This window comes from Salminus brasiliensis, chromosome 12, assembly GCF_030463535.1.
Source record: "Salminus brasiliensis chromosome 12, fSalBra1.hap2, whole genome shotgun sequence".
NCBI lineage: Eukaryota > Metazoa > Chordata > Actinopteri > Characiformes > Bryconidae > Salminus > Salminus brasiliensis.
In genome coordinates this window covers 4,025,853-4,051,054 of record NC_132889.1, presented here as the reverse complement: position 1 = coordinate 4,051,054, position 25,202 = coordinate 4,025,853, and the positions used below count along the sequence as shown (strand labels likewise).

General features: G+C 44.3%; 1 protein-coding gene across 3 annotated transcripts; it reads left to right on the top strand.

Moving 5' to 3' along the window:
* The first annotated feature begins 1,316 nt into the window (after positions 1–1,316).
* ciita (class II, major histocompatibility complex, transactivator) lies at positions 1,317–24,981 on the top strand. 3 transcript variants are annotated; one of them, XM_072694415.1, is made up of 20 exons: positions 1,317–1,772; positions 5,853–5,900; positions 8,747–8,800; positions 8,916–8,957; positions 11,485–11,559; positions 11,660–11,707; positions 13,582–13,686; positions 13,808–13,894; positions 13,984–14,034; positions 14,721–14,840; positions 14,951–15,022; positions 15,132–16,818; positions 17,494–17,673; positions 18,663–18,728; positions 19,750–19,830; positions 19,998–20,081; positions 20,187–20,270; positions 20,389–20,472; positions 21,856–21,939; positions 23,815–24,981. In XM_072694415.1, exons 1-20 carry the CDS (start codon positions 1,487–1,489, stop codon positions 23,888–23,890), a joined length of 3,414 nt encoding a protein of 1,137 aa, XP_072550516.1. In that variant the 5' UTR covers positions 1,317–1,486; the 3' UTR covers positions 23,891–24,981. The 3 variants fall into 3 exon arrangements, with proteins under 3 accessions (XP_072550516.1, XP_072550518.1, XP_072550517.1); XM_072694416.1 differs by lacking the exon at positions 1,317–1,772 and adding an exon at positions 4,887–5,405; XM_072694417.1 differs by lacking the exons at positions 18,663–18,728; positions 19,750–19,830; positions 19,998–20,081; ... (2 more) ...; positions 21,856–21,939; positions 23,815–24,981 and adding an exon at positions 17,853–18,438.
* Positions 24,982–25,202: the final 221 nt, after the last annotated feature.

Genomic DNA, 25,202 nt, shown 5'->3' with positions numbered 1-25,202 from the left:
CAGTGGAATGGATCCAGAGGCATTGCTTTTCCGATAAGCAGTCTCCGATAAGCAGTCGTATTCTAAAACTTGAGGCTTCCCTCATACCCCTATCAGTTCACCTAAGCAGCAGTTCAGAAAGATCTGTATCTGGGGGCAGTTTTGCTGTTTGATTTACCATAAAGGGTGACGTAATTATGAAGTAAATGGTAAAAATAAATGTTTAAGGGGACTTGACTCTTGCCTGGACCTGAAAGAGCACATGACTCACCATCATGTTTTATAGCTCCATCCTTTAAATGGTTCTTCACACATATACACTACATGCTCAAAAGTTTGCAGACACCCCTTGCTGACACACACAGCTTAGACGTACAGTCTAGTCCCTGTAGAGAAGTACAGCCAGTAGAATAGGACTCTCTAGAACAGGTAAACATAAACACCCATTGGCACCATGCCAGCCTGATTTTGTGGGTTGGATGTGGGACCCATCAGGGTCTGATCAGATGCCACTGTTGGGCCCTTGAGGAAAGCCCTTAACCCTCTATGGTCCAGAGGCACATGATTGACATGGTAGCTGGGCCATTGAGCAAGGGCCTTAACCCTTTTTGTTCTAGGGGTGCCATAGCATGGTTGACCCAGTGGCTCCATGGTTAGAGCTCTGCGTCATCAGTCATTAGGTTGTGGGTTTGATGTGGGACCCACGTCCCATAAGTTGCCACTGTTGGGCCCTTGAGGAAAGGCCTTAATCCTTGTATAATTGACCTGGTGGCTGTGGTGTTGATCACAGGGTTGTGGGTTTGGTACCTGTGTCTGCTAAAATGCCACTGTTGGGCCCCTGTCTGACCCATTGGCACCATGCCAAGCATTAAGCTGTAGAAGAGCTGTTCACTTTTGTGAAGCGTTTCCCCAAGTTGGAGGTAAGGTTGGGGTGGTGATCATCCAACATCCTTACCTCACTAATTCACTAATCCTCCAAAATCTAGTAGAAAGCCTTCTTCCCTGGACTGGAATTAAAGAACAGGTGTCCCAATACTTTTGTCCATTTACTGTATCTCTTTTACACAAATGGTTCCTCTGTGGCAGCGCTAAAAGGGTGTTGATCATTGTGTTTTTAGCTCAAATACAGGTAGTTCCTCATGTTCCACCTTCAGTGTTGCTGTGCTGTGATGTAGGACCTGGTCATTGTTTTTGATTGCCTCTTGGATACAGTTACATTAACAGGGGCTGTCTGATCAGCTCGTGCTGGACTCAAACCGCCCACTTCTCTTCTGCTTGAATTCCTTGTAGAAAAAGTGAAGTGAGATGGAATCAAGCCCGTCAGATTCATCTACACAGCATCAGCTCGATTTGGGAAAAGCACATGTGAAACCGTCTGCGTTCCTACCAAGACGAGGCGAAATGCGGCATATCTATAACACAGCCTAGTGGCTCAGGCTGCGAGGTGTGAAGTGCTTTACTGAGGGGTTTCTCCATGGACCTGTGAGGATATTTGTGGCCTGCAGTCATGATAGCTTTCCAGGAGGTCCTATCTGAGGTGAGAAAGGTTCTCCAGGAGGCCCACCCTGACCTCCTGCCCGTATTCCTCGCTCAGCTTCTGGAAGCCGAGGTGTTTTCGGCGGAGTATTACCAGTCCCTGTTCCAGTGCACAGACTCTGATCTGAATAATCTGACGGATGTGGAAGACTTGGCCAGAAGACTCGCTTTGCCTGTTTGGCAGACTTGGGACGTCAGCAAGGAAATCCTCTACTCTGCGCTTGGGAGTGTGGAAGATCCCCAGGAAGACATTATCGGTATGTTAGGCTTTCCTGTGTCCTTTGTTTGGGAATGTGGGGATGTGGCCTGTACTTGGGAAAATTGCTGGCTTTTTTTGGATGATCACCAGCCCACCTCATCCCCAACTCATCCCAAAAGTATTGGATTGAGCACTGCCATCATTCCAGAGAAGCCACATTTCCACTGCTTCACAGCTCAATGCTGGGTGACTTTATAGCCCCCTAGCCCAGGCCTGGCGTTGTAAGGCATAGTGCCAACAGGTTCATATTTATCTGCTCTAGAGAGTCCTATTCTGCTGGTAGTTCTTCTCTACGGGGACTAGACAAGCTGTATGCATTCATTACACGGCTGTATGTGGAACAGTTGAACATATAAGTGTGGGATCTGATCTGAGCAAACTCTTGTGGGCTAGATGATGGACCCATCAGGGTCCGATCAGATGCCACTGTTGGACCCTTGAGGAAAGGCCTTAACCCTCTATGGTCCAGGGGCGCATGATTGACATGGTGGCTAGGCCATTGAGCAAGGGCCTTAACCCTTTTTGTTCTAGGGGTGCCATAGCATGGTTGACCCAGTGGCTCAATGATCTTGATCCAATCAGGAATTTCCAAAATGACATCACATCTTGTATCCAGGATGAGCTATTTGTTTATTAGATGGAATTATAACAGTTTATTACCTACAGCTATATCCAAATTGGCCCATTTTCTTGTTCACATTCCTGCCGTATTTCCCTGTGTTGCTCCACACTAGAAAGCTTCATGTTTATTTGCCATTCACAAGTGTGGAATGTGACCGAAAGGCTGTTTATGTTTCAGTGCCAAAACCATGGACCCACTTTTCCAGCCATTCCTACATAATCAGGCACTGTTTCTGCTCTATCTCTTACATGCTCACAACAGGAAGTCTACACTCTCCTGAGATAGATGCTGCGGGGGCCCTGCCCTTAAAAATGATATTATGGGAAGTTGGGTAGTTTTTCTCGTTTAGAGGTTGTAGTGGGAACGTTCTGAGGCAAATTGGCAAAGAACCTTTACATTACATAAGGTCTTCACTCATGTATCGGCTGAGGGCATCTTTTATAGTCTTTAAGGTCCCTTAAACCAGAACAATGGGTGGGTACAGCGGTTAAACCAGTACAATAGGGAAGGGGGGGGGGCAGCTATTAGGGCAACTGGCATCTCCTTTTTTCGGGTTTTGGGAGATGCCGTTCCATCACCTTTATCTATCAAAGCTGTTGAAAAAATGTCCGAACCAAGAACCATGGGGTGTCCTGCATATTACCGAATATTCCTCTGTAGGTTATCTCACAGCCTGAGCTTGATGTCAAGCCAGCTTTTAGGGATGAGGCTGTAAATCAGTGCTTTGTTTATGAGTTCTAGTTAATAACCACCTAACAGAAACTAACAGAGGTGGCTTGCTTTGAGGTCGACTCAAGATAACGTTTGGCACAGAAAAGCGAGCCAGTGTGCCAAGGATAGGCAAACAAACCAAAAAAAAAACACCCCCCGGCTTTCCCAAGAGAGCGATTTTTTCTTTATTTTTCCTGGATACAATAGTGAGGGGTGTGGTCAGACAGAGGAGGAGGAGTGTCATGTAGAAACCTGACTAAAATAAGAAGCTGTGTGGTGGGTTTAGGTGCTTCCTGCTGATAGGAGGACTGGTAAAACTGGCACGTTCTCAAAGAGAGAAACACAACCGCATGCTGACATAGTTTCACTTAGTGTGTGGATGTGCAGGCCTGTTAACCCCTTAAACAGCCTACAGCCTGTTGCGTTAGGGGATTCACTGATCTGTCATGGATGTAATCAGGCCTAGGCCTTACTTCACCTGTGAGCTTCTAGATTCTTCAGAAAAGTCGGTTCTTCAAAGGTTCTTTACTAAACACAACATTTTTACACAGAACAGCAACGACCTCAGCGGTTCTTTGCAGTGTGCTTGGAAGCCGGAAGGTCATTGGTTCAATTCCCTGGACCAGCAAGAGGATGGGTTGGGAGGAGTGAGGGAACAGTGCTTTCTCCTCCCTCAGCATGCATGGCTGTTGTGCCCTCCAGCAAGGCACCTGACCTCCGGGTGGCCTCCTGGGCACTAAGGTGGCTGCCCACCGTGGCGGGTGTGTGTTTTCTTAATGGGGTTCTACTGTTGTTACGAGTCAGAGAACCCTATTTTAGTACTACATAGAACCGTTTGCTTGCTTGCCCAGCCCAGTACCATCCAGGAAGGGTGGTAGTGTTACCCATAATGCAATTTAATATGTATATATAATATATATACCTGAAGGACACACAGGATGGTTCTGCAGCTTAAGTGGTTCCCACTTCCAAGCAGGTGCTGGGTACTTGCTATGGGATCTCAGGTGGCTGCAAGGGTTCTTGCTATGGGATCCCAGGTGGCTTGCTAGGGTACTTGCTATGGGTTCCCAGGTTCCTGCAAGGGTTCTTGCTATGGGATCCCAGGTGGCTGCAAGGGTACTTGCTATAGGATCCCAGGTGGCTGCAAGGGTACTTCCTATGGGATCCCAGGTGGCTGCAAGGGTACTTGCTATAGGATCCCAGGTGGCTGCAAGGGTACTTGCTATGGGGTCCCAGGTGGCTTGCAAGGGTACTTGCTATGGGATCCCAGGTGGCTGCAAGGCTGCATGCTTTTGGTGTTTCAGGTGCTTTCCAAGGTATTTCAGGTGGATACTATTGGCTGTTGACAGGGTATTTAAGGTGGTTGCTAAGGTCTTTATGTGTAGCAAATTCACAATGAACTCTTTATTACTCACTCCTTCACCCTTGATGTGTTGGAAACAGTAAAAAGGCCCAGACACTTTGACAAGGAGGACAGAATCCCGATGGTCAGACCATCTTTAAAAACTGGACAGGTCTTGTGGGCTGTTCCCAGTATGCGGTGGTCAGTACCTACCAAAAGTGCTCCAATCCGATCACTGCTTGTCCTTCATTGGAGCACTTTTGGTATGTACTGACCACTGCACACCGGGAACACTTCAAAACAAGTTTGCCAAGTTTTTGAAGATGGTCTGGTCCTCAAATTGTCTCAGATCCTTATGCTGGCCCGGGTTCTGCTTATGCTGGTCACATGGCCTCATTAAGTGTAAAAGTGTGATCGGATTTCGTCAGTTCTGTCGATTTCGATGAGAAACTGCAGAAAGGTAAGATCGGATCTCCTCTGGTCTCACCGGGGACGCATTTTAACCACAAGCGTAAACAGAATCCGATCAAAGTGGATCCACATAATATCCGGATACTCCTGATAATGCCGGGTGTGCTGTCCCAACAGTCCCACTGATGCTCATGGAGGCCACACACACACCTCACAACTTACAGGTGTTGGTTAGCAGGATACCACGAGTCTACACCTCGAAGGTCTACACCTTATCCGTGACGCTCTTAACGAGATCCACTTTGCAAGCAGTGTCCCTGCCTGCCTGCCTGTCTGTCTGTCTGTTACCAGAGGTTACCAAAAACCCCTTCAGAGTGAAAGTAAAAGCAGTGCTCAGCTCACAGGCGTGCACCACACCAAACGCTGCTACCAGCGCACTCTGCGTGACATCTGCTACCCAAACACTCCTTTTTTTTCTTCAAGAGGAATATCAAACTATGGAGTAAAAGCTCTAACAAGCAGGATGAAGCTGCTCTCTGACTCAGGTGAAGTTCAGATATTATCAATATTACACATTTTGGAGTTTTAGGAGTTTTTAGGATTCAGGTATTTGCTTATGCTCCTTTAACAAGGTGTGAAAGGGTTTTTTTTAAAACTTTTAAACATTCGAAAGCTTTCAGAGCCTTTATTTTCTTTGCTCATGTCGCTGTGGGTTTTGGCTGAGTGGATTTCGATGTTTTCATTTGTGCACCTGCACTGCAGAAGCCCTATTCCAGCAATGCTGCTCTTTGTGCCTGTTTATATTTTATTAGTGTAGTAATAGAGTGTGTGTGAGAGTGTGTGTGGATGTTTAACTGTGTATTGTACTTCGCGTTGGAGATAGAAGCCCATAGAAACAGTAATAGAGTTGCATCCTTTTATTAAAACTGTATTTCTTTCTTTCTTTGTGTGTGTGTGTGTGTGTGTGTGTGCATGTTATTATGTAACTACAGAAAGTGAGCCCATTACCCCAGATCCACAACTCCTGGAGCTGATGCCAGGTAGGAGACACTGATCTTGTTAAGCCATTTTGCCTGTTACTACGACTGTTATTATTGATTATGATTAGACACGACATGATGGTGATTGGATTCAGTCCAGCCAAAATAAGGAGTGGCTGAAAAGAAATGGGTTGTGTGTTTATTATTAGTTCCTTATGGTTGAATCATTATTGTGTTTTCATTTGATCACTAATCAATAAGATTTGACAGTGGGAAAGTACCGTACTTGTGTAACATCTAGCCAACAAGCTTATGTATTAACCCCAGAATAGCACACTGGCCACAAGCTAACATGCATGGGCCTGGCAATAAGGTGCAGTAGTGTACAGTGCAACTCAGCACAGTGCAAAGTTGGATGAATGGTATTGGTCACAAACATACATGGTCATACATGGGACAACTTTCAGTGAAAAGCTTAGCCGATTGACTGTCCGTCACATAATCAAGATAAATATACTACTTTATATATATATATATATATATATATATATATGCGTAAAAATTGAGAATAACAACGAAGCATGGTAAAAGGCCATAACATTAGCACAACTGACCGGTGAAGTGAAAAACACTGATTATCTTCATCTGCACTGTTAAAAGTATAAGATCCTTGTGGAACTTTTGCAGGTTCTTCACTTTACAACTCCTAAGGTGCTTTAAGGAACCTTCAAGAGAAGGTTTTTAGAAGATCAAGGTTCCTCAAAGCACCTCAAGAGGTTCCTGAGAACCTGAAGAACCTGAACTAAAGAAGCTGCAAGTTTCTCAAGGATCTTTTACTTTTAACAGTGCACAGTGGGTCATTTGACAGCTAGACGACTGGAGGGTCGGAGCATCTCCAAAACTGAATGGTACGCAGGGGTCAGTATCTACCAAAAGTGGTTTAAGAAAGGACAACCGGTGAACCGATGACGGGATCATGGGATCTCAAGGTTTATTGATGCAGTGCATGGAGACCCCACCTCCAGGATCTGCTGCTAAGGTCTGGATGCCAGACACTGAGGTCTCTGTGCCTTCAGAGGTCTCGTGGAGTCCATGCCTTGAATGGTCTTGGACAGATCTGTTGTGGCGGCACTGTCGGGCCCTACTCAATATCAGGCAGGCAGTGCTTATGTTATGGCATATTGAAATGAATCAATAAATGTATAAATATATATATATATATATATATATATATATATATATATATAAAGGTGTTTCCTCATGTTCTGTGTTGTATGAGGATCTGAAACTGAGGTCTTGTCCATGCTTCGAATGGTCAGATCTGTTGTGGCGGTACTGGGGGTATCAGAGCACACTAGGCAAGGTTACTAATGTTATGACTGATTAAAATTATTCTAAAAAATACATATATATGATTAATATTAATAATTCAAATTAATTCTAAATTATATCTCTATATATCTATATATATATATATAGAGAGAGAAAATGATATGATAAAGGTGTTTCCTCATGTTCTGTGTTATATGAGGATCTGAAACTGTTCAGTGTGTGAACAGATATGCAAAAAATAATAAAATAGAGGAAACTATGAATGTATGGTCCTTACTAAAGCAGAAAGGCCTTCCATCCAAAATGACTATGTACGTTAAATTACTATGTACTCACTATGAAAGCACGTCAATCAAGACAGACAATGCCCTGATTTACCCCGACTGATGATGCAGATGGGCACGCAATTTTCCGCTCATTAGCCACAGGTGTGAAATTGAGTAAGTAGCTTAACCAGGGGTGGAACATCTGCATTACATCTGCATAAGTGTGAAGTATTCAGTATCAGTAATGTAGTTACTTTATATTTAAGTATTATTGTAATTGAATGTGTGTACTCAATGTGCAGAATGCTCTCCAACCCATCTCCTGGAGAGCTACCTTCTGTAGGCCTCAGCTCCAACCCAAATCCAACACACCCCTTTCTGCCCCAATCCGGAACGTCTGAAGGCGGTAATTAGTTGGATCAGGTGTTGTGGATTAGGGTTGGATCCAAAGTCTACAGCAGGGTAATTTTCCAGGCGCAGGCGAAGGCCAGGAGGGAGGTAGAATATAGGCGTAGTATCAGGGATTAGTCAGATTTTTATTTGTAGAGCTTTTTACAACTGTTGTCGTCATAAAGCAGCTTTACATAATTAGTGATTAATAAAAGACAGAGACAAAGAAGAAATAAGAAATAACATAAGACATGAAGGATCAAAGACCCCCAGTGAGCCCCAACGGCGACAGTGGCAAGGAGAAACTCCTTCAGAGCTGGAGGAAGAAACCTTGGGAGGAACCAAGACTCACAAGGGGGACCCGACCCGTCCTCCTCTGGTCAGAACTATTTATAGATTATTGATAAAAATCACCAAACCAGGTATAACAGATAGTCAAAAATGGCTTGAACATGGTCATTAAACAGGTAGCAGTGGTAGGTGGGTGAGCCGCTGGTCTGCTGTGGGTGGTGGTGGGTGGGGGGCTTGCTGGTTGGACCGGTAGGTGGTAGCTGGTTTGACGAAGGTAGAGGGGACCTCAGCGGGCAATCTTCCAGCAGGTCGGGCCGGGTGGCATCACATACCCAAAACTGAGGGCGAGTGCCGCAGTGCCATGCTGCTGCTTTTCCCTTTCTCTGGATCGTATTCTCGGCTCCACACTTTCACTTTTACATGAGTAAGACTTCGAGGCAGTCCTCACACTTCCCCTCAAGGCCTGTTTCTCTGCATACTTTTACGTTTTTGCTCAACCCCTTATAAGTGGTCAGCGTTGCCATGGTAACCTGGTCCCCACCAACCCGCCCACCCTCGCCCGCTCTGCTGATGCGTACCCCACTGATCAGTATTATTGATTTAACTCTTCTCTTCTTGTTTGCACAGACTCCTTGCTTGAGGATTTGTTCAGCACTGAATTGCATGAGTTTGAAAATCTAGGTTAGTGCACTCTCTCTCTCTCTCTCTCTCTCTCTCTCACACTCTCTCACTCTCTCACCCATCTGACCTGTAAGAACACCTGAAAGTGATCCTGTGTCTTTGTGTTTCGCTGCAGATGCTTTGTATGCGTACCTGAAGGAGGACTGCGATACCCCGGGTAAGCGGGTATCCTACACACTCTCTATTACATACACTATATGTGGACACCCTCTGACATCTGACGAATGCATTCAGCTACCTTAATACCTTGCACCCATTGCTGACACGGATGTGCAAATGCACAAACACACACACACACACACACACACACACACACACACACACACACACACACATGCTTGTCTAGTCCCTGTAGAGAAAAAATATTGCCAATAGAATAGACTCTCTGGAACAGATCAACATGAACCATGGCCAAAGCCAGGCTAGAGGGGTATAAGGTATAAATATTGCTGCAGTGTTATTGATGCTCACAGCAATGCTCTCCAAAATCTTGTAGAAAGCCTTCTTCCAGATATTCCAACAAAAGCAGGATGAGCTATTTTTTAATACCCTTGATTTCAGAAGAAATAATGAATAAACAGGTGTCCCAATACTTTTGTCAATATAGTGTATGAGCATGTTATTATGAGCCATTATTGAGTAGTATAGTATACCCTTATAAGCAGAGGTTCCTCATTGTTCCTAATGGTTCTTGGCTTTGATGTACAGTTCTAGGCAAAGTCTTTTTTTGGAACCTTGTTCTTTAAAAGTCCAAAAAGGTTCTTCACAGGAAAACAAATGTGTTGCCGTTGAAATGTGTGAATAAGTGTGTGCCTATTCTTGAGTAAGGGGGCGTGCTACTCTCGAAATCTTGCAGTGACAAAGGGTCTTGGCTTCCTGTTTGTAAGCGTGTGTATACAGTACTGTGCTCTAAAGAGTATATATATAACTCTGAGTGCCCTATAACACACTACAGTAAGTAGAGAGAAGGTTCTTCTTATAGGAGAAGCACCATAACACACTACAGTAAGTAGAGAGAAGGTTCTCCTTATAGGAGAAGCACCAAAACACACTACAGTAAGTAGAGAGAAGGTTCTTCTTATAGGAGAAGCACCAAAACACACTACAGTAAGTAGAGAGAAGGTTCTCCTTATAGGAGAAGCACCATAACACACTACAGTAAGTAGAGAGAAGGTTCTCCTTATAGGAGAAGCACCATAACACTCTACAGTATGTAGAGAGAAGGTTCTCCTTATAGGAGAAGCACCATAACACACTACAGTACGTAGAGAGAAGGTTCTTCTTATAGGAGAAGCACCATAACACACTACAGTAAGTAGAGAGAAGGTTCTCCTTATAGGAGAAGCACCATAACACACTACAGTACGTAGAGAGAAGGTTCTCCTTATAGGAGAAGCACCATAACACACTACAGTAAGTAGAGAGAAGGTTCTCCTTATAGGAGAAGCACCATAACACACTACAGTGCATAGAGAGAAGGTTCTCCTTATAGGAGAAGCACCAAAACACACTACAGTAAGTAGAGAGAAGGTTCTTCTTATAGGAGAAGCACCATAACACACTACAGTAAGTAGAGAGAAGGTTCTTCTTATAGGAGAAGCACCATAACACACTACAGTAAGTAGAGAGAAGGTTCTCCTTATAGGAGAAGCACCATAACACACTACAGTATGTAGAGAGAAGGTTCTCCTTATAGGAGAAGCACCATTAACACACTACAGTACGTAGAGAGAAGGTTCTCCTTATAGGAGAAGCACCATAACACACTACAGTACGTAGAGAGAAGGTTCTCCTTATAGGAGAAGCACCATAACACACTACAGTACGAAGAGAGAAGGTTCCCCTTATAGCAGAAGCACCATAACACACTACAGTACGTAGAGAGAAGGTTCTCCTTATAGAACAACAACACAGACACATCATCCTCATCCATGCCACCATGGGGGGGCAAACAAGACTACAGTTACGATAGCAATATTCCTGAAGCACTACAGTTCCCACAGTATCCTGTAAATCCAACGACACACCCATGCAACACCACGGCTGCTGTTCCAGAGAAAGCTTGGTTGTTTTGGATAGTTTCTCCCCTCCTGTCTGGGAAGCCGAAAGCACATCCCTGTTTCTCAGATCAGGGTGGTAAATAATCTGGGCTTGATAACTTGTCCTGGTTCTGAGGGTCTGGTATGTTGATGTGGGGGAGGATGAGATAGCTGTTGTCTAGTTCCTGTAGAGAAGCCCTGCCAATAGAATAGGACTCTCTGGAGCAGATAAACATGGACCTCTTGGCACCATGTTGCCTAATAATACCAGGTGTGGGCTAGAGGGGTATAAAGCACCCCAGCAGCATTGAGCTGTGGAGCAATGGAAGAATTGTGTTCCCTGGAATGATGGATGGAGCTCCATCCAACACTCTGACCTGCCTTACAACACTCGTGTCGTTTAATGCAATCAAATGCTCACAGCAAATGCTGCTCCAAAATCTTGCAGAAAGCCTTCTCCCCTGGACAGCAGAGACAGTTACTCCAACGAAAGCAAGATCTCTTTTTAATACTCTTAATTTTCAAAAAAAAAAAAAAAACCACTCAAGAAGCAGGTGTCCCAATACTTTTGTCCATATAGTGCATGTAACAAATAAAATATATGTCATCTAAAACATGTGGCTCCATCTCTTGACCCTCCATTAGATGAAGAAGCCGAGTGTCCCGTCCCGGCGAGTGGCGAGAGTGAAACTGGCAAAAGGCCCAAGAGGAAACGGCCAGGTAAAAAAACAAACACTGCTTCTCTGTTCCATAACCCGCTCCATGAATTCCCCCAAAGAAGAGTGTGTGGGTTCTGACAGTGTGTGCTTCTCGTTAACAGGTGAAAGAGCATCGAGAAAAATGCCAAGCCATAAACGCAGGAAATCAGGTAAACTCAACTGCGCTGGTACGTGATTAAGCACTCGGTCCTGCGCAATATGTAATAATATAAACGATGTAGGCGTAATTATGATAATGATGCTACGAGTCGTGACTGGACTTTTATTATACAGCTCAGAATAACACCGACCACACTGGTAGCACCGTCTGAGGGCTCACACACCCCACTGTGACCCACAGATCAACAGGAATGACCATGATTTGGTCCAGATGGTCACAGCACAGAATAAACCTTTCCCATTTTAGGTCAATTAGGATCACACAAGTTATTTCCATTTGTTAAATGCCAGAATAAAGAGAGAGAAAATTCTTTACAACAATTTTTATTACTTTCTTCAAAGTCAAAAGTTTAAATACACTGAGATTACTGTGCCTTTAAACCATTTGGGACAGCCCATATGATGATTCCATGTCTTTGGATGCTTCTGGTGAGGCTTATTGGCACATCTGAGTTCATTAGAGACACACCTGTGGATGGATTTGAAGGCACACCTAAAACACTCTGCTTCTTGGTGTATCATCATGGGAAGGTCGAGAGAAATCAGCCGAGAGACCAGGAAGAGAATTGGGGATTTGCACAAGTCTGGATCATCCCAGTGTCCAGCTATCATACCGGTCAGGAAGGAGACTGTGGGTTCTGTGACCTGACATGCTTTGGTCTGAAATGTGCCCAAATCAACCCGAGAACAGAAGCTAAAGACCTTGGGGAGATGCTGGCTGAAGCTGGTAAGAGTGGGTCATTATCCACAGTGAAACGAGGACTGTATCCACATGAGCTGAAAGGCCGCTCAGCCAGGAAGAAGCCATTACTCCAAAATGCACACAGGGACAAAGACCTTCATTTTTGGAGACATGTCCTGTGGTCTGACGGAACTAAAATCAAACTGTTTGGCCATAATAACCATCGTTACGTTTGGAGGAAAAAAGAGGGAAGCTCGCAAGCCTGAGAACACCATCCTAACTGTGAAACATGGGGGTGGCAGCATCATGTTGTGTGGTTGTTTTGATGCAGAAGGGACTGGAGCACTTCACACACTAGACGGCATCATGAGGAAAGAGCATTATGTAGAAATACTGAAGCAACATCTCAAGACATAGAAGCCAGGAAGTTAAAGCTTGGGCGCAAATGGGTCTTCCAACTGGACAATGACCCGAAGTAAACTGCCAAACTGGTTACAAAGAGGCTTAAGGAGAACAAAGTCAATGTTTTGGGGTGGCCATCACAAAGCCCTGACCTTGAGAAATATATATGTAACAACTGTATATTGCGAGGGTGGCAGGCATATGTTAGAGCAGTAGAGGTGGGCGTGAGGGGTTTTGTGGCATGCTGAGATCGGCCATGAAGGAATTGTCCGAAGTGGTTTAAAGATCTTGTCAGTGTTTGTGGATAAGAAGGGCTGAGGTGTGGTGGGGGGAGCAGAGTATGAAGCTGTAGTATGGTGGGAGATACGGGCTGTTTGGTGCGAGTACTGTTGGTATAGTGAGGCTATGAAATCTCATGAAGTGAGCTGGGAGGGTAGTGTGGGTCAGGAAAGGCCAGACTTCACCGTTCCAGAGCCTTCCTGAGGTGTCAAGAAGGAAGGGAGGCGACCCTTTAACCCGTCCGTGCAGTGAACACACACACAGTGACCGTAAGAACCCATCAGGCAACTGGGTAACCATCGCCCAACCAGCTTGCCCAGCCCGGGTATTGAACCCACAACCCTGTCATCAATAGCTGAGCCACCACTGCCCTGTCACCGAGCCACCACTGCCCCAGGGTGTTGTTGCTGATTGGATCATAAACAGTCTCAAACTCTTTGCGGCTTTTTGTAAAACCGTAAGTGAAAGCTGTTGTAACCCCCTCTGTTCCCCACCCTTTAGCCCGACCGAGTCCTGAAATTCCCCCTGCCGGGAGCATTTCCCACAAGAACGATGTGAGCACACCTCCGCTGCCCCAGCTCCTGCATGTCTCTCTGCTGCCCTCTGGTGATAAGACACTGCTAAAACCCTCTCAGACTGACTCATTGTTTACACATTAATTGTTAGATCTGTTAGTTGTGGCTATGGTCTGATGCCATATGTGTGTATGTGTGTTTTTGCTTGGTAGGCATGCCAGCACTGCGGATCATACAGACCATTAATCATCTCTCTACTCCTGTGATTAACAGTATAGTCAGGCCCACCTATGTCCTGGGTGAGTCAGGTTCCTTTCTCAGGTTTCTCATTACTGTACTGTGGCAGTTATGGCTAGCTGTAACTTTCATCTGTGCTTTTACTCCACAGTCACCCCACAGCCTGTAGGCCCGGTGCATCAGATTGTCCCTCTTTCACCTGGTGAGTAAGTCACTGAGCATTTCGCTGTGTCATATCTGAACAATTTCAGTTATCGCTGCAGGGAGGAGGCAAGTCATAACAGTAGGGTGAGGTTCATGTGGGACCAATACATGAGAACTAAGAACTTTTTGGCCCATCTGTAGTCCAATATGCATATACATGCATATACATTTGCAAGTAGATGTGAGAATTGATCCCCGAAAGACAAGAGGTCAAGTTGAGGTCTAAAAGACTTGCTCATAGAAAACCCCATGTTTGACCTCAGATCTTCAGGAAGATCTAGCAAACTTTGCAGTGTTGGTGCACTGTTCTACTGTGCAGCAGCCCCTGCACAAATATGACCATAATAGAAGAGTCCTCAATTCAAAAAAAAAATTAAGCAATTTTGGGGATGGTCATCCAACGTATGGCTCTGGACAGGTCCGCCAGCCAACTTTCACACTTCCAGTTTGGGTTTTTTGCTGAACTGCATGGCTTTAAACCTCACAAGCCCGAATTACGAATGAAAGAGCATGCTTTGGGCTTGAGTTGAAGCCAGTGGCACAGAATTTGGAAATCAGGTCATCTTGTTCTTGTTCTTGGGATGCACAGACTTTTGTATGCCACTGTATGCATAGTGTATTACAGTGAAATAATTGTGTTTAATAAATGTATTAACTGTTTACCGCATATCCTGGCTCTTTCAGCTGATGGCGCTGTGGCTCCTCTAGAACTCAGCATGACCACCCAGCTTATGAGCTCCTTATCAGACAGTGCCAGCAGGAGTCAGCCCCCATCACCCCCGCTTCCGGTCTCACCCTCGAAAGGTAAACTCTGTGTTTTTAAGCTCAGATACGTCTTCGGTACTTTATAGAAGTTTTAGTGTTTTCAGAGAGTCCCTGATCCCTAACCACACTTTTGTTGGGTCTCATAACAGACAAAACACCACAGGATGACTCCCCTCCCTCGACGCCCCAAGGCACGAAAGGGCCAAGTCCAGTGATTCCAAGTGAGACCATGTTGCTTTATCTAGAGCTATATGTGCCATTACGCTTGATGTTTCCAGGAACGGCTATGTAACCAACATGTGAGTAATGCAAACCTTATTTTTCCTGCAGAACAAGTTGAGGACTACATTCAGAAGCTGAAGTCTCACCTCAGAGAAACTTGTAGCATTATGCAAGGAGGCACGAAGATGGACTCTCACTACATAGAAACACGACTGGTGCAGAGGAAGCTGGTAATCCGGACCGGCAAGAATGCGAACAAGTGTCTGGAGAAGGAATTAGTGGTGCTCAGTGATTCCGAACGAAAGAAAGCCATGGTGGACAGGAGCCACGTCTTCCAGAGCTGTGGACCCAAGCCCAAACGTTTGATCACTGTCCTCGGAAAGGCTGGGATGGGGAAGAGCACGTTCATCCAACGCTTGGCTCTGGACTGGTCCGCCGACGAACTCCCGCAGTTCCAGTTTGTCTTTGTGCTGAACTGCAAGGTTTTGAGCCTCACAAGTCCGAATTACGGATTAAAGAGTTTGCTGTTTGGCCTTTGCTCAGCGCCCGACTGTGAAGATTCAGAATCTGTTTTCAAACACATCCTCTGCAATCCGGATAAGGTGCTCATCGTCTTTGACAGTTTCGAGGACATCGGAGACCTTGAGGGCCTCCTCCAGTCCTCCGCTACCTTGGGCAGTAACAATAGCTACAGTGTCAGGCAGCTGTTTTCTGGTCTGTTCCAGAAAAAGCTTCTGTCTGGTTGCACCCTGCTGATAGCCACCAGGCCCAAAGACGTTCTGAACCAGCTGCTGCGCAAAGTGGACAGCATTTTGGAGCTCTGCTGCTTCTCGCCCAAAGACATAGAGCGCTACGCCTCAAACTATTTTGCAGATGCTTCAGAGCAAGACAGTGTGCTGAGAAAAATCCAAAGCCAAAAGTACATCTTCAGCTTGTGCTCCAATCCCTTACTGTGTCGGTTTACATGCTTCTTGCTGGAGCACCATGACGCTGATGGGTACACGTTGCCTTCGACTCTGACAGATTTATGCCAAAAAGTGCTCGACCAGCATCTACAGCTCAGGGCTGAAGAGCAGGGCTCCAAGCAGGACATTTCGCAGCTGTGTAATGTGGCCTGGGAGAGCTTCAAAACGTACAGCTCCCTTTTGAACCCAGGTCAGGAGCTCTCCAAAGAGCTGATGTGCTGTGGGATCAGCTGTGAGGTACTCGCATCCCATACATCTCACGAGGAGTCCGGCAGCAACCAGGTCACTTACTTTGCCAATCTCTTCATGCAAAACCTTCTAAGTGCTCTGCATTTGGTCCAGTCCAAAGATGTGAACGATAAAGCGCTGGTGGCTCAGACGGTGCTCCACCAGCGGAAGAGAAAGGTGTATGGAGAATGGCAGGATGTCCTCCAGAGGATTGTTATGGGGCTACTGTACCAGAAAGCCACTGCTCAGTACTGTGGTGTTCTTCAAAGCTCCACCGACACTCAGGCCAAAAGAAAGACGATGGAGGCTCACCTGGAGAACCTGAAACCAGGCGAGTTGACTCCCAGCAGGCTACTGGAACTCTTCCACTGCGTGTACGAGGCCAATAACGTCAAGCTGGCCAAACTCCTGGTCAAGAAGCTTCCTGAGAACCCGTCATTTTGCGGGGCTCAGCTCACACCAGCAGACGTCTATGTTGTCTGCCACCTCCTTCAGCATGCCAAGGGACTGAAGCGGATGTTCTCCATCGACCTGCGGGATACGTGTGTTCCGCTTAGTGGTCTCAAAGAGCTGGTGGCACTGAGCTGCGTCACCTCGTTCCGGTGAGGAATCCTGTTTTTTTTTTTTATGTTCTATGCAATAATAAATGAAATAACTGCTCTGGTTTGGAAGAAGGAGTAGCATTTCTTGATATACCAACCAGCCATAACATTAGTACCGGTGAAGACAGGTGAAGTGAAAAACATGAATTATCTTCATCTACAGTGAACTCATCTGTCAGGGGGTGGATATATTAGGCAGCAAATGTTCTAAAGTCAGTTCTTGAAAGTGATGGATGTCTTAGGGCAGGACAAATGGGCAAGCATAAGAATTGGAGACTCCAAATTGTAATGGCTAGATGACTGGAGGGTCAGAACATCTCCAAAATGGTCAGGCAGGTCTTATTTGGTGTTCTTGCTATGCAGTGATCAGTACTTACCAAAAGTGGTCGAAGAAAGGGCAACCGTTAAACCGGTGACATGATCATGGGAACCTAAGGCTCAATGATGGGAATGGAGGCCCCACCCACTTCACAACTTACAGGACTTAAAGGATCTGCTGCTGACGTTAGTCTTTGTTCCAGATACCACAGGACACCTTCATATGTCTAGAGGAGTCCATGCCTCCAATAGTCAGACACAAAGAGGACCTACCCGGTATTAGGCAGGTGGTACTAAAGTTATGGCTGTGCGTTTGAAACTCACAAACAAAACATTTGCTCCCTTTTCTGTGTATAGGGCACCTACATTGGATACCATTGACCTGTGGGAGGACTTGCACCACACTGGAGATGAATTGAGCTTGAAAAACGCCATCGAAAAATTCACCATTGACCCATTCAAGGCCTCGCAACTGTGTCACATAGAAAACCTGGCCCTTCTCGTTCAAATTCACAGGGAGAAGAAGCTGCCAATGTGGTGAGGTTTAAGTCTCTGTAAACTGTAAACCATACTTAACCATACCTTACTGTACCTATAACTGGTCATTGTTACACCATTTGACCTGTCCATGCCCAACCATGCATGTCTTTGTAGCTACAAAATATAGACAAAAGTATTGGGACACCTGCTAATTTATTGTTTCTTCTGAAATCAAGGGTATTAAAAAAGCTTTATCCTGCTTTTGTTGGAGTAACAGTGTCAACTGTCCAGGAAAGACGTTTTACTAGATTTTGGAGGAACATTGGTGTGATGATGTGATTGCATTTCACGGCAACAGCATCGTTGGTAAGGTCAGGATGTTGGATGATGATCACCACCCCATCTCATCTCCAGCTCATCCCAAAAGTACTGGATGGAGCTCCACCATCCATCATTCCAGAGAACACAGTTCTTCCACTGCTCCACAGCTCAATACTGGGGGGCTTTTTACCCCTCTAGCCCACGCTGAGCATTAGGCAGCATGGTGCCAATAGGTTTATGTTAGTCGGTTTCTATTGGTAATATTTCTCTACAAGGACTAGACAAGCTGTGCATGTGCATTTGCACATCTGTGTCAGCAATGGGTGCAACTTAAGAGTGTATCTAATCAAAAACTAGGATTGATTTTAATAAATAACATTAATATTAGCATTGGTAATGAAGTATTGGTAGATGGACCACACCTCAATTAAGCCAAACTCCTCCTCCATTGCCCTACATACCCTCCAACCTCCACCACCACCCCATCTCCTCCCTTTTGATTCATCACTCATCTAAAGCCTGGGGGGCAGGCTTTAGAAAACCTCCACAAGCCACCATGAACTTCAGCCCAAAAGACTACTGAGCTGCCCCCCATTCCCCGTACCATCTACTCAGGCAGGGTCCACACCAGCATATGATAATGACAACATATCATCATTAGGCTCTGTAGATATTTGCCAGTGTTCTGCAAAGCTTGCCTAATAACATAACTGTTGTCATTGCAGTGATGCTGAGGTGGCTCTAGAGGACGGCATCCCTGCGGTGAGGCATCTTCACAAGCTGGAGTATGAGTGAGTATTACAGCCAGTCATCCATTCTACAGCCTGCACTGTTCCTGCACAGATTACTCACCAACAGCCCCTACGATGGTAATGGTAACATTGCTGGGATTTGATCAGTCTTTGCCTTTGTGGCTTTAGGTTTCACAAGGTGCCATAGAATGATTACTGATTACTGAGCATTTAGGCCATAAATAGTAAGTATATGATTTTGGTTGGGGTGAAAAGTATGCTTTTTAGGAAGCCTATGTTTTACCACATTTACCACCCTGTTATTTAAACTGGGAATTGTTAGAAATCCGGCATACAGGAGGCAGATTCAGGAGTCAGGAGACTGGATCTTCAGCGTTGGAGTTTATTCACGTGCAGACAGAAAATCATACACGGGCACAGCTTAGTTGATCTCGGTCAGTCTGGTCTAGTCAGGCCATATCCGGTCCAGGCTAGTCCGACCCAGCCTAGTCTGATCCGATCCAGTCTGAACCAATCCAGTCTGATGGATTCCAGTCTGAACCAATCCAGTCTGGTTAGGGATATTTCGAGAGGACCTTATATACATTGGGAACTGTGGGAGAGGAAAGGATGATGAAGAAGAGGAATTTAAGGAGGGGTACAGTATGTGGGGGATGAAGGTGAGGGTGAAGAAGGGGAGTTTAAGAAGGAGTAGGAGGGGGATGAAGTGAGGGGGGTTGATGGTCATCACACAACAAAGGTCATTGGTATGACCACTTGATTGTTGTCACCTTTTGAGGGTCAAGACTATGATGTAACAGTTTTGGGGGTTTGGACTTGGCCCATTATAATGCAGGCCTGTTTTGGTCCTCCTGGATTTTCTTTTGAAAGAGGAACAGCGGTCTTTGAGGTTCGCGATTTATCACCTGCATGTCCCGAACTCGAGATAAACACAGTTGTCCATTCTAGGACAACATCAACATTAAGTCAATGGATTTGACTGGACTATGTGATCCTCATCAGCTATTCACGGCCCAAATTAACCTTGTATTTACTGTATATGTGTTCTGCCACGCTATAGGCTGGGTCAGCAGAACGGACCCGAGGCTTTCCTCAAACTCACCGAGATCTTACCTGCTCTTCAGTCTCTCCAGCATCTAGAGTAAGTGCTGTTCCACATCAGCCTTAGCCGGAGCTTGTTCACATCAATGTTTGGCAGTAAATAAAGCAGTGGACTTCAGTGAAGGGTGTTCAATTTCAGTCCCAGCTTTCACTGCTTCATTCCAAATCTCGAACCCGTTTAACAGCTTTGTGGTTTCTTCCATCCAGTCTGGAGAACAACAAGATCCGAGACTCTGAAGCTACGAAACTGGCGGGTGCCCTGCAGTCGCTATCGTCCCTGAAGATGCTGAAGTGAGTGGCAATATCTGTGTTCGCATTTCTGCACATATTCCTCAACCTGAAGGCAGTGAAAGAACACTCGAGTAACCCTGCATCCATCCATCTCTCTCCATCCAGTCTGTCTCAAAACTGTATAGGAGATGCTGGGGTGGAGAAACTAGCCGAGGCCCTGGCTGCAGCCTCCTCACTACAAAGTCTGAGGTAAAGACTTTTTTTAAGTGACCATATCTGATCAGTGTCTGATTGTAAATGTAAATGTCAGTGGACGACTGACATGACCAAGCCATTAATGATTCCCTCTGTGGCCACGCCCCCTCAGCCTCTATGGGAATCTGATAGCCGACAATGGAGCTGAAAACCTGGCCTCCGTTTTACCAGCCATGAAGTCGCTGCTGGATCTGGAGTAAGTCCACCTGATCAGTCAGAAGCATTCTTAAACATACACCCCCGATCAGCCATAACATTAAAACCAGGTGAAGTGAACAGCACGGTTTAAGTGGTGTCATCTGTCATGGGGTGGGATCTACATGTTAGGCAGCAGGTGAACAGTCTTGGAGTTCTTGGAGGTGATGTGCTGGAAGCAGGAGATCTGAGCCACTTTGACAAGAACCAAACAGTGATGGCTAGATCCAGTCTGGAGGGTCAGAGCATCTCCAAAACCTGAAGATGTGGTCAGTACTTACCAGAAGTGCCCCAAGGAAGATCAAGCAGTGAACCGACGACAGGGTTATGGGCACATAAGACTCATGGATGCTCATGGAGGACCTAAAGGATCTGCTGCTAACTTCTTCAGACGTCTTCTGAAGGTCATGCCTCGATAGTTAATAGCTGTTTTGGTGGCACGAGGAGGACCTGCACAATACTAAGCTGGTGGTTTTAATGTTATGGCTAATTGGTGGATCATTTTTGCTCATTTACAATCATAAGATGATGAATTCAGCTGCTTGCTTAAGATGTGTTATTCAGTATGAAAGAAGGGTGGGACCAGTTGTGGGACACAACTCAGCCAATCATGAGCGTGAAGCTTCCCAGAAGCTCCAGACTTAGGAGAAGTGTTTCTTTATGGTTTATTTATGGCATTAAAACTAAAACGGAAAGAATGTACGCGGTTGGAGACATGGGGAGAATGTCCTGAAACAGGGCATTGCTGAAAGTGAAAGTACAGAAGAAGAATCATGAGAGAGAACCATGAACACCTCATCTGCCAGTCATGATATTTTGAAAGCAGCAGCCTTGTAAAAGTGCGTGGCTTTAGCTTTATCCATTTCCAAACGTGTCCTTGAGGAAGCTAAATAGTTACAGTTCCCCTCCAGTGCCTAGCTTCTCTGATCAACCATTCATCAAAGGAATTGTTCTGGAAAAAATCGAATCAATATAATTGATCACTGACCTTGGATGCAGTCGATCAGTCAATACATGTCTGATATCTGACGTGTGCTTCTTTAGTTCAAAATGGGAGATGCTAGGCTAATGTTGCTAACATCCACTGGGCTTGGACTGTCACCAGTCTCAACTCTGTGAATGACTTTCCTGATCCGATCCAGTCAGGGGATCGGGAAAGGGGCCGAATGGCTTGCATATCGGCTATTTGAACCCCAATCCAGTTCCAATCCGAGTCTTCAGAGCCTAAAGGCGCCATTAATGGACATTAATGGACGTCCACTTATAGACGTCAGTGGGCAGTAGCTAAAGCTATGCTAAGAGTCAGTAAGGTCGAATGTGCAGTAGGACTCAGTTGTATGGATGGTGTGAAATAATAAGCACGTATTCTTTTCTGCACCTGCAGCGTCAAGTACAACAAGTTCACGGACGTCGGTGCTAAGAAGCTCAGCACGGCCTTAAAAAGCTCCCCGAGCATGAAGTCCCTTCAGTAAGTCTATAAAACTCCATAAAACTCCACACCATTTCTTTTACCTCTGCAGAGTTTAGCTTCTGTGCTAACAAATGATGCTAATGTTTAAAGGCCTTTTCTGAGATATCATAGAATAACCCAGATCATCCTCGGTTTAGAATATAAAGAAACTAAGCAGCAACTAATCAGCCTCCTTCGGGACGATTGCTTTTATTCATTACATCCTCAAATCGCTCCTTTGATTGACTTTCTAAGTAGAAATATGTAAATAAATCATCAAATCATCTACAGGATACAAACTTACATATAAACATTTCTATTCATCATTTCTATTTTTATTTACTGAATTTAGCAGATCCAACAGACATTGCTCAAATTTTACCCCCCCCCCCCTTCACTTTGCTGCTGGTCAAATCTTTTTAAAATATTTATTTAATTTTTAAAGCACATTTTCTGTTGGGCTTAATAACTGTAATAAACATGTAATTGTAAAATGACTCATTTAATGTGCTTTTATTTTGTATGCTAAAAGATGTTCACATATATATATATATATATATATATATATATATATATATATATATATATACGTATATCACATGAATACTATTGCGGTCAGTTTCATCTAGCAGTGACAACAAAGGCTTCAGAGAGTCACAATATATAATTTACACCAAAACCGAGGCCAATTTGACAGTTTTTATTTATACTATTTTATTTGATTTAAACTAATTTTCATATTTTTGGCAATTCTAACCAACACATGTCCCGATGTGTATGTCCTAGACTTAAATATTAAGCATTGTCCCAGGTTAGCATTGTTAGCCATATTGGTTTATAACACATTATACAGTTTTGTTTTATTTATTTATTTATTTATTTATTATGGTGAATCTAACCAACATATGTCCCAATTTGTATGTCCCAGACTTAAATATTTAGCATTGTCTCAAGTTAGCATTGTTAGCCATATTGGTTTATAACACATTATGCAGTTTTATTTTATTTTATTTTATTTTTTGGTGAATTTAACCAAAATATGTCATGACTTGTATGTCCCAGACTAGAATATTTATCATTTTCCCAGGTTAGCATTGTAAATGTTAATAACACACTATGCTGTGTTTTTAATTGTATTTTATATACATTTTTTGGAAATTCTGAATTGTCAGTATACCATGATCTGTAAGGAATTAACATTTTGATTTCACCAAATATTGGTCATATTCATATTATTTGAGCTAAACATTATAATAATATCATGGAGTTTATGGAGAAAAATATAATTAGTTATTACAATAAGTGGTTAAACATGAGTCAAATTGACCTGGGGACATTACTATTAGTATTTCTGTTCCTTACAGTTGAACGTAACAGGAGGGTAAATTATGACACACTTTAATAATAGAATAAACCAAGTAAATTTGACTTCCTTACACTCACAAAATCAAAAACACATTATTTGACTAGAGGCTGCCCAAACATTTACATAATACTGTGCATCTGTCTGCACTGATGGATCTGTGGAGCAGTGGAACTGTGTTCCCTGGATGGTGCTCCATCCAATACTTTTGGGACGAGTTGGGGATGAGATGGGGTGGTGATCATCATCCAACATCCTGACCTTACCAACAATGCTGTTTCTGCTGAATGCAATCAAATCCTCACAGCAGTGAGTGCTCCTCCAAAATCTAGTAAAAAGCCTTCTTTCCTGGACAGTAGAGACAGTTACTCCAACAAAACACGATACACTCTTTTTAATACCCTTGATTTCAGAAGAAACAATAAATGAGCAGCTGTCCCAATACTTTTGTCCAGGTTTTAGGACTGCTTTAAATCCCGACCACGGGGAGATGACTAACCCAGCTCTCCTCTCTCTCTCTTTTATTCCAGAATGTGGAACAACTGCATCCCACTCGGGGTTTTCGATCATCTTCGGCTTCAAGACTCTAGGATTAGAGCTCCGTAAACCACTTACTGCCTCCTTTCACTTTTTATTGCTGCTACTAACAGTTACTTTAGCCATAATGCACTGACTCCTATGCAAAACCACGTCCTCAGCAAAGACACTAAAGGTTCTTTATGGTACTTCATTCCTGAGTTGCACTATTTCTCTCTTTTTTTTTATGGTTACAGAATAAAGTACTTTTCTAAAGAAACAAACTGACCTGTCTGTGTGTGTTTCAGGATTAGCCACAGAATGCATAAGACGTTGTCAATCTGTTAAAACGTTTAATGGCGTTAATCACAACAATATTCTGTGGTTGATTCCGATGATTATTCCCAAGTTAAAATGCAAGCTAGCATGTCCTTGAATTTTTGGACGGGAGAACAAATAGCCAAAAGTGTGGTGTGCCTAATAAATTGTCCGAAAAAGGTTATGGTTAAGTTTTTAATCACAACCATATTCTGTGGTTGATTCCGATGATTATTCCCAAGTTAAAATGCAAGCTAGCATGTCCTTGAATTTTTGGACGGGAGAACAAATAGCTAAAAGTGTGCCTAATAAACCGTCCAAAAAGGCCAAGGTCATTTTTTTCTTAATACCTCGAACTCAGAAGCTTTAATAGAGGAAAAGCTTCACCGACTTTTTAAGAGATAAATGAATGATCAGTCACTGGGCCGGATGAGCTAAGCCCTAAGTTCGGTACCCTGACACCGGCCTACAAAGCCAAGACTGGACCGGTCAGCCCCTCCGTACTTGATGGCAATGGTGAAAACCCTGATCTGCACCAAGAGCCCTTCCAGCTTCAAGTACGACTCGGCTCGACCCGCCATCCTTTAAGATCCACGGAAGACGAGCGTCCAGCATAAATAAAGTGTAAACTAGCCTCTAAGATGAACAGTAGCGACGCTACTGCGTCAGTGGGCTCTGTAAAGAGAGAGACCTACGGGAGGTAGTTGAGGGCAAACTTGGTAAGATGATTAATTTGCACGTTACGTTAACGTGGAATTTTGAATCAACATATTTCTCCTTTAAAATGTTATATTTACTCCTTTAACTTTTGATCTGTCATCTTTGTTCTATTACGAATAAAATATTGACATTTGCCATCTCCACATCATTGCATTCAGTTTTTATTCACAATTTGTTTAGTGTCCCAACTTTTTTGGAATCCGGTTTGTAGTAAGTGTGTGACTTCGGTCTGGAAAAAACACCCTTTTTACCACCCTGTTATTTTACCTCAGAACAAAACGCACTGGTTTTCCTTTTACGGCGTAAAACATACAATTAGCTCTGCTAGGAGCTGCTTAGGGACCTTCTGCGAGACACCCAGGCC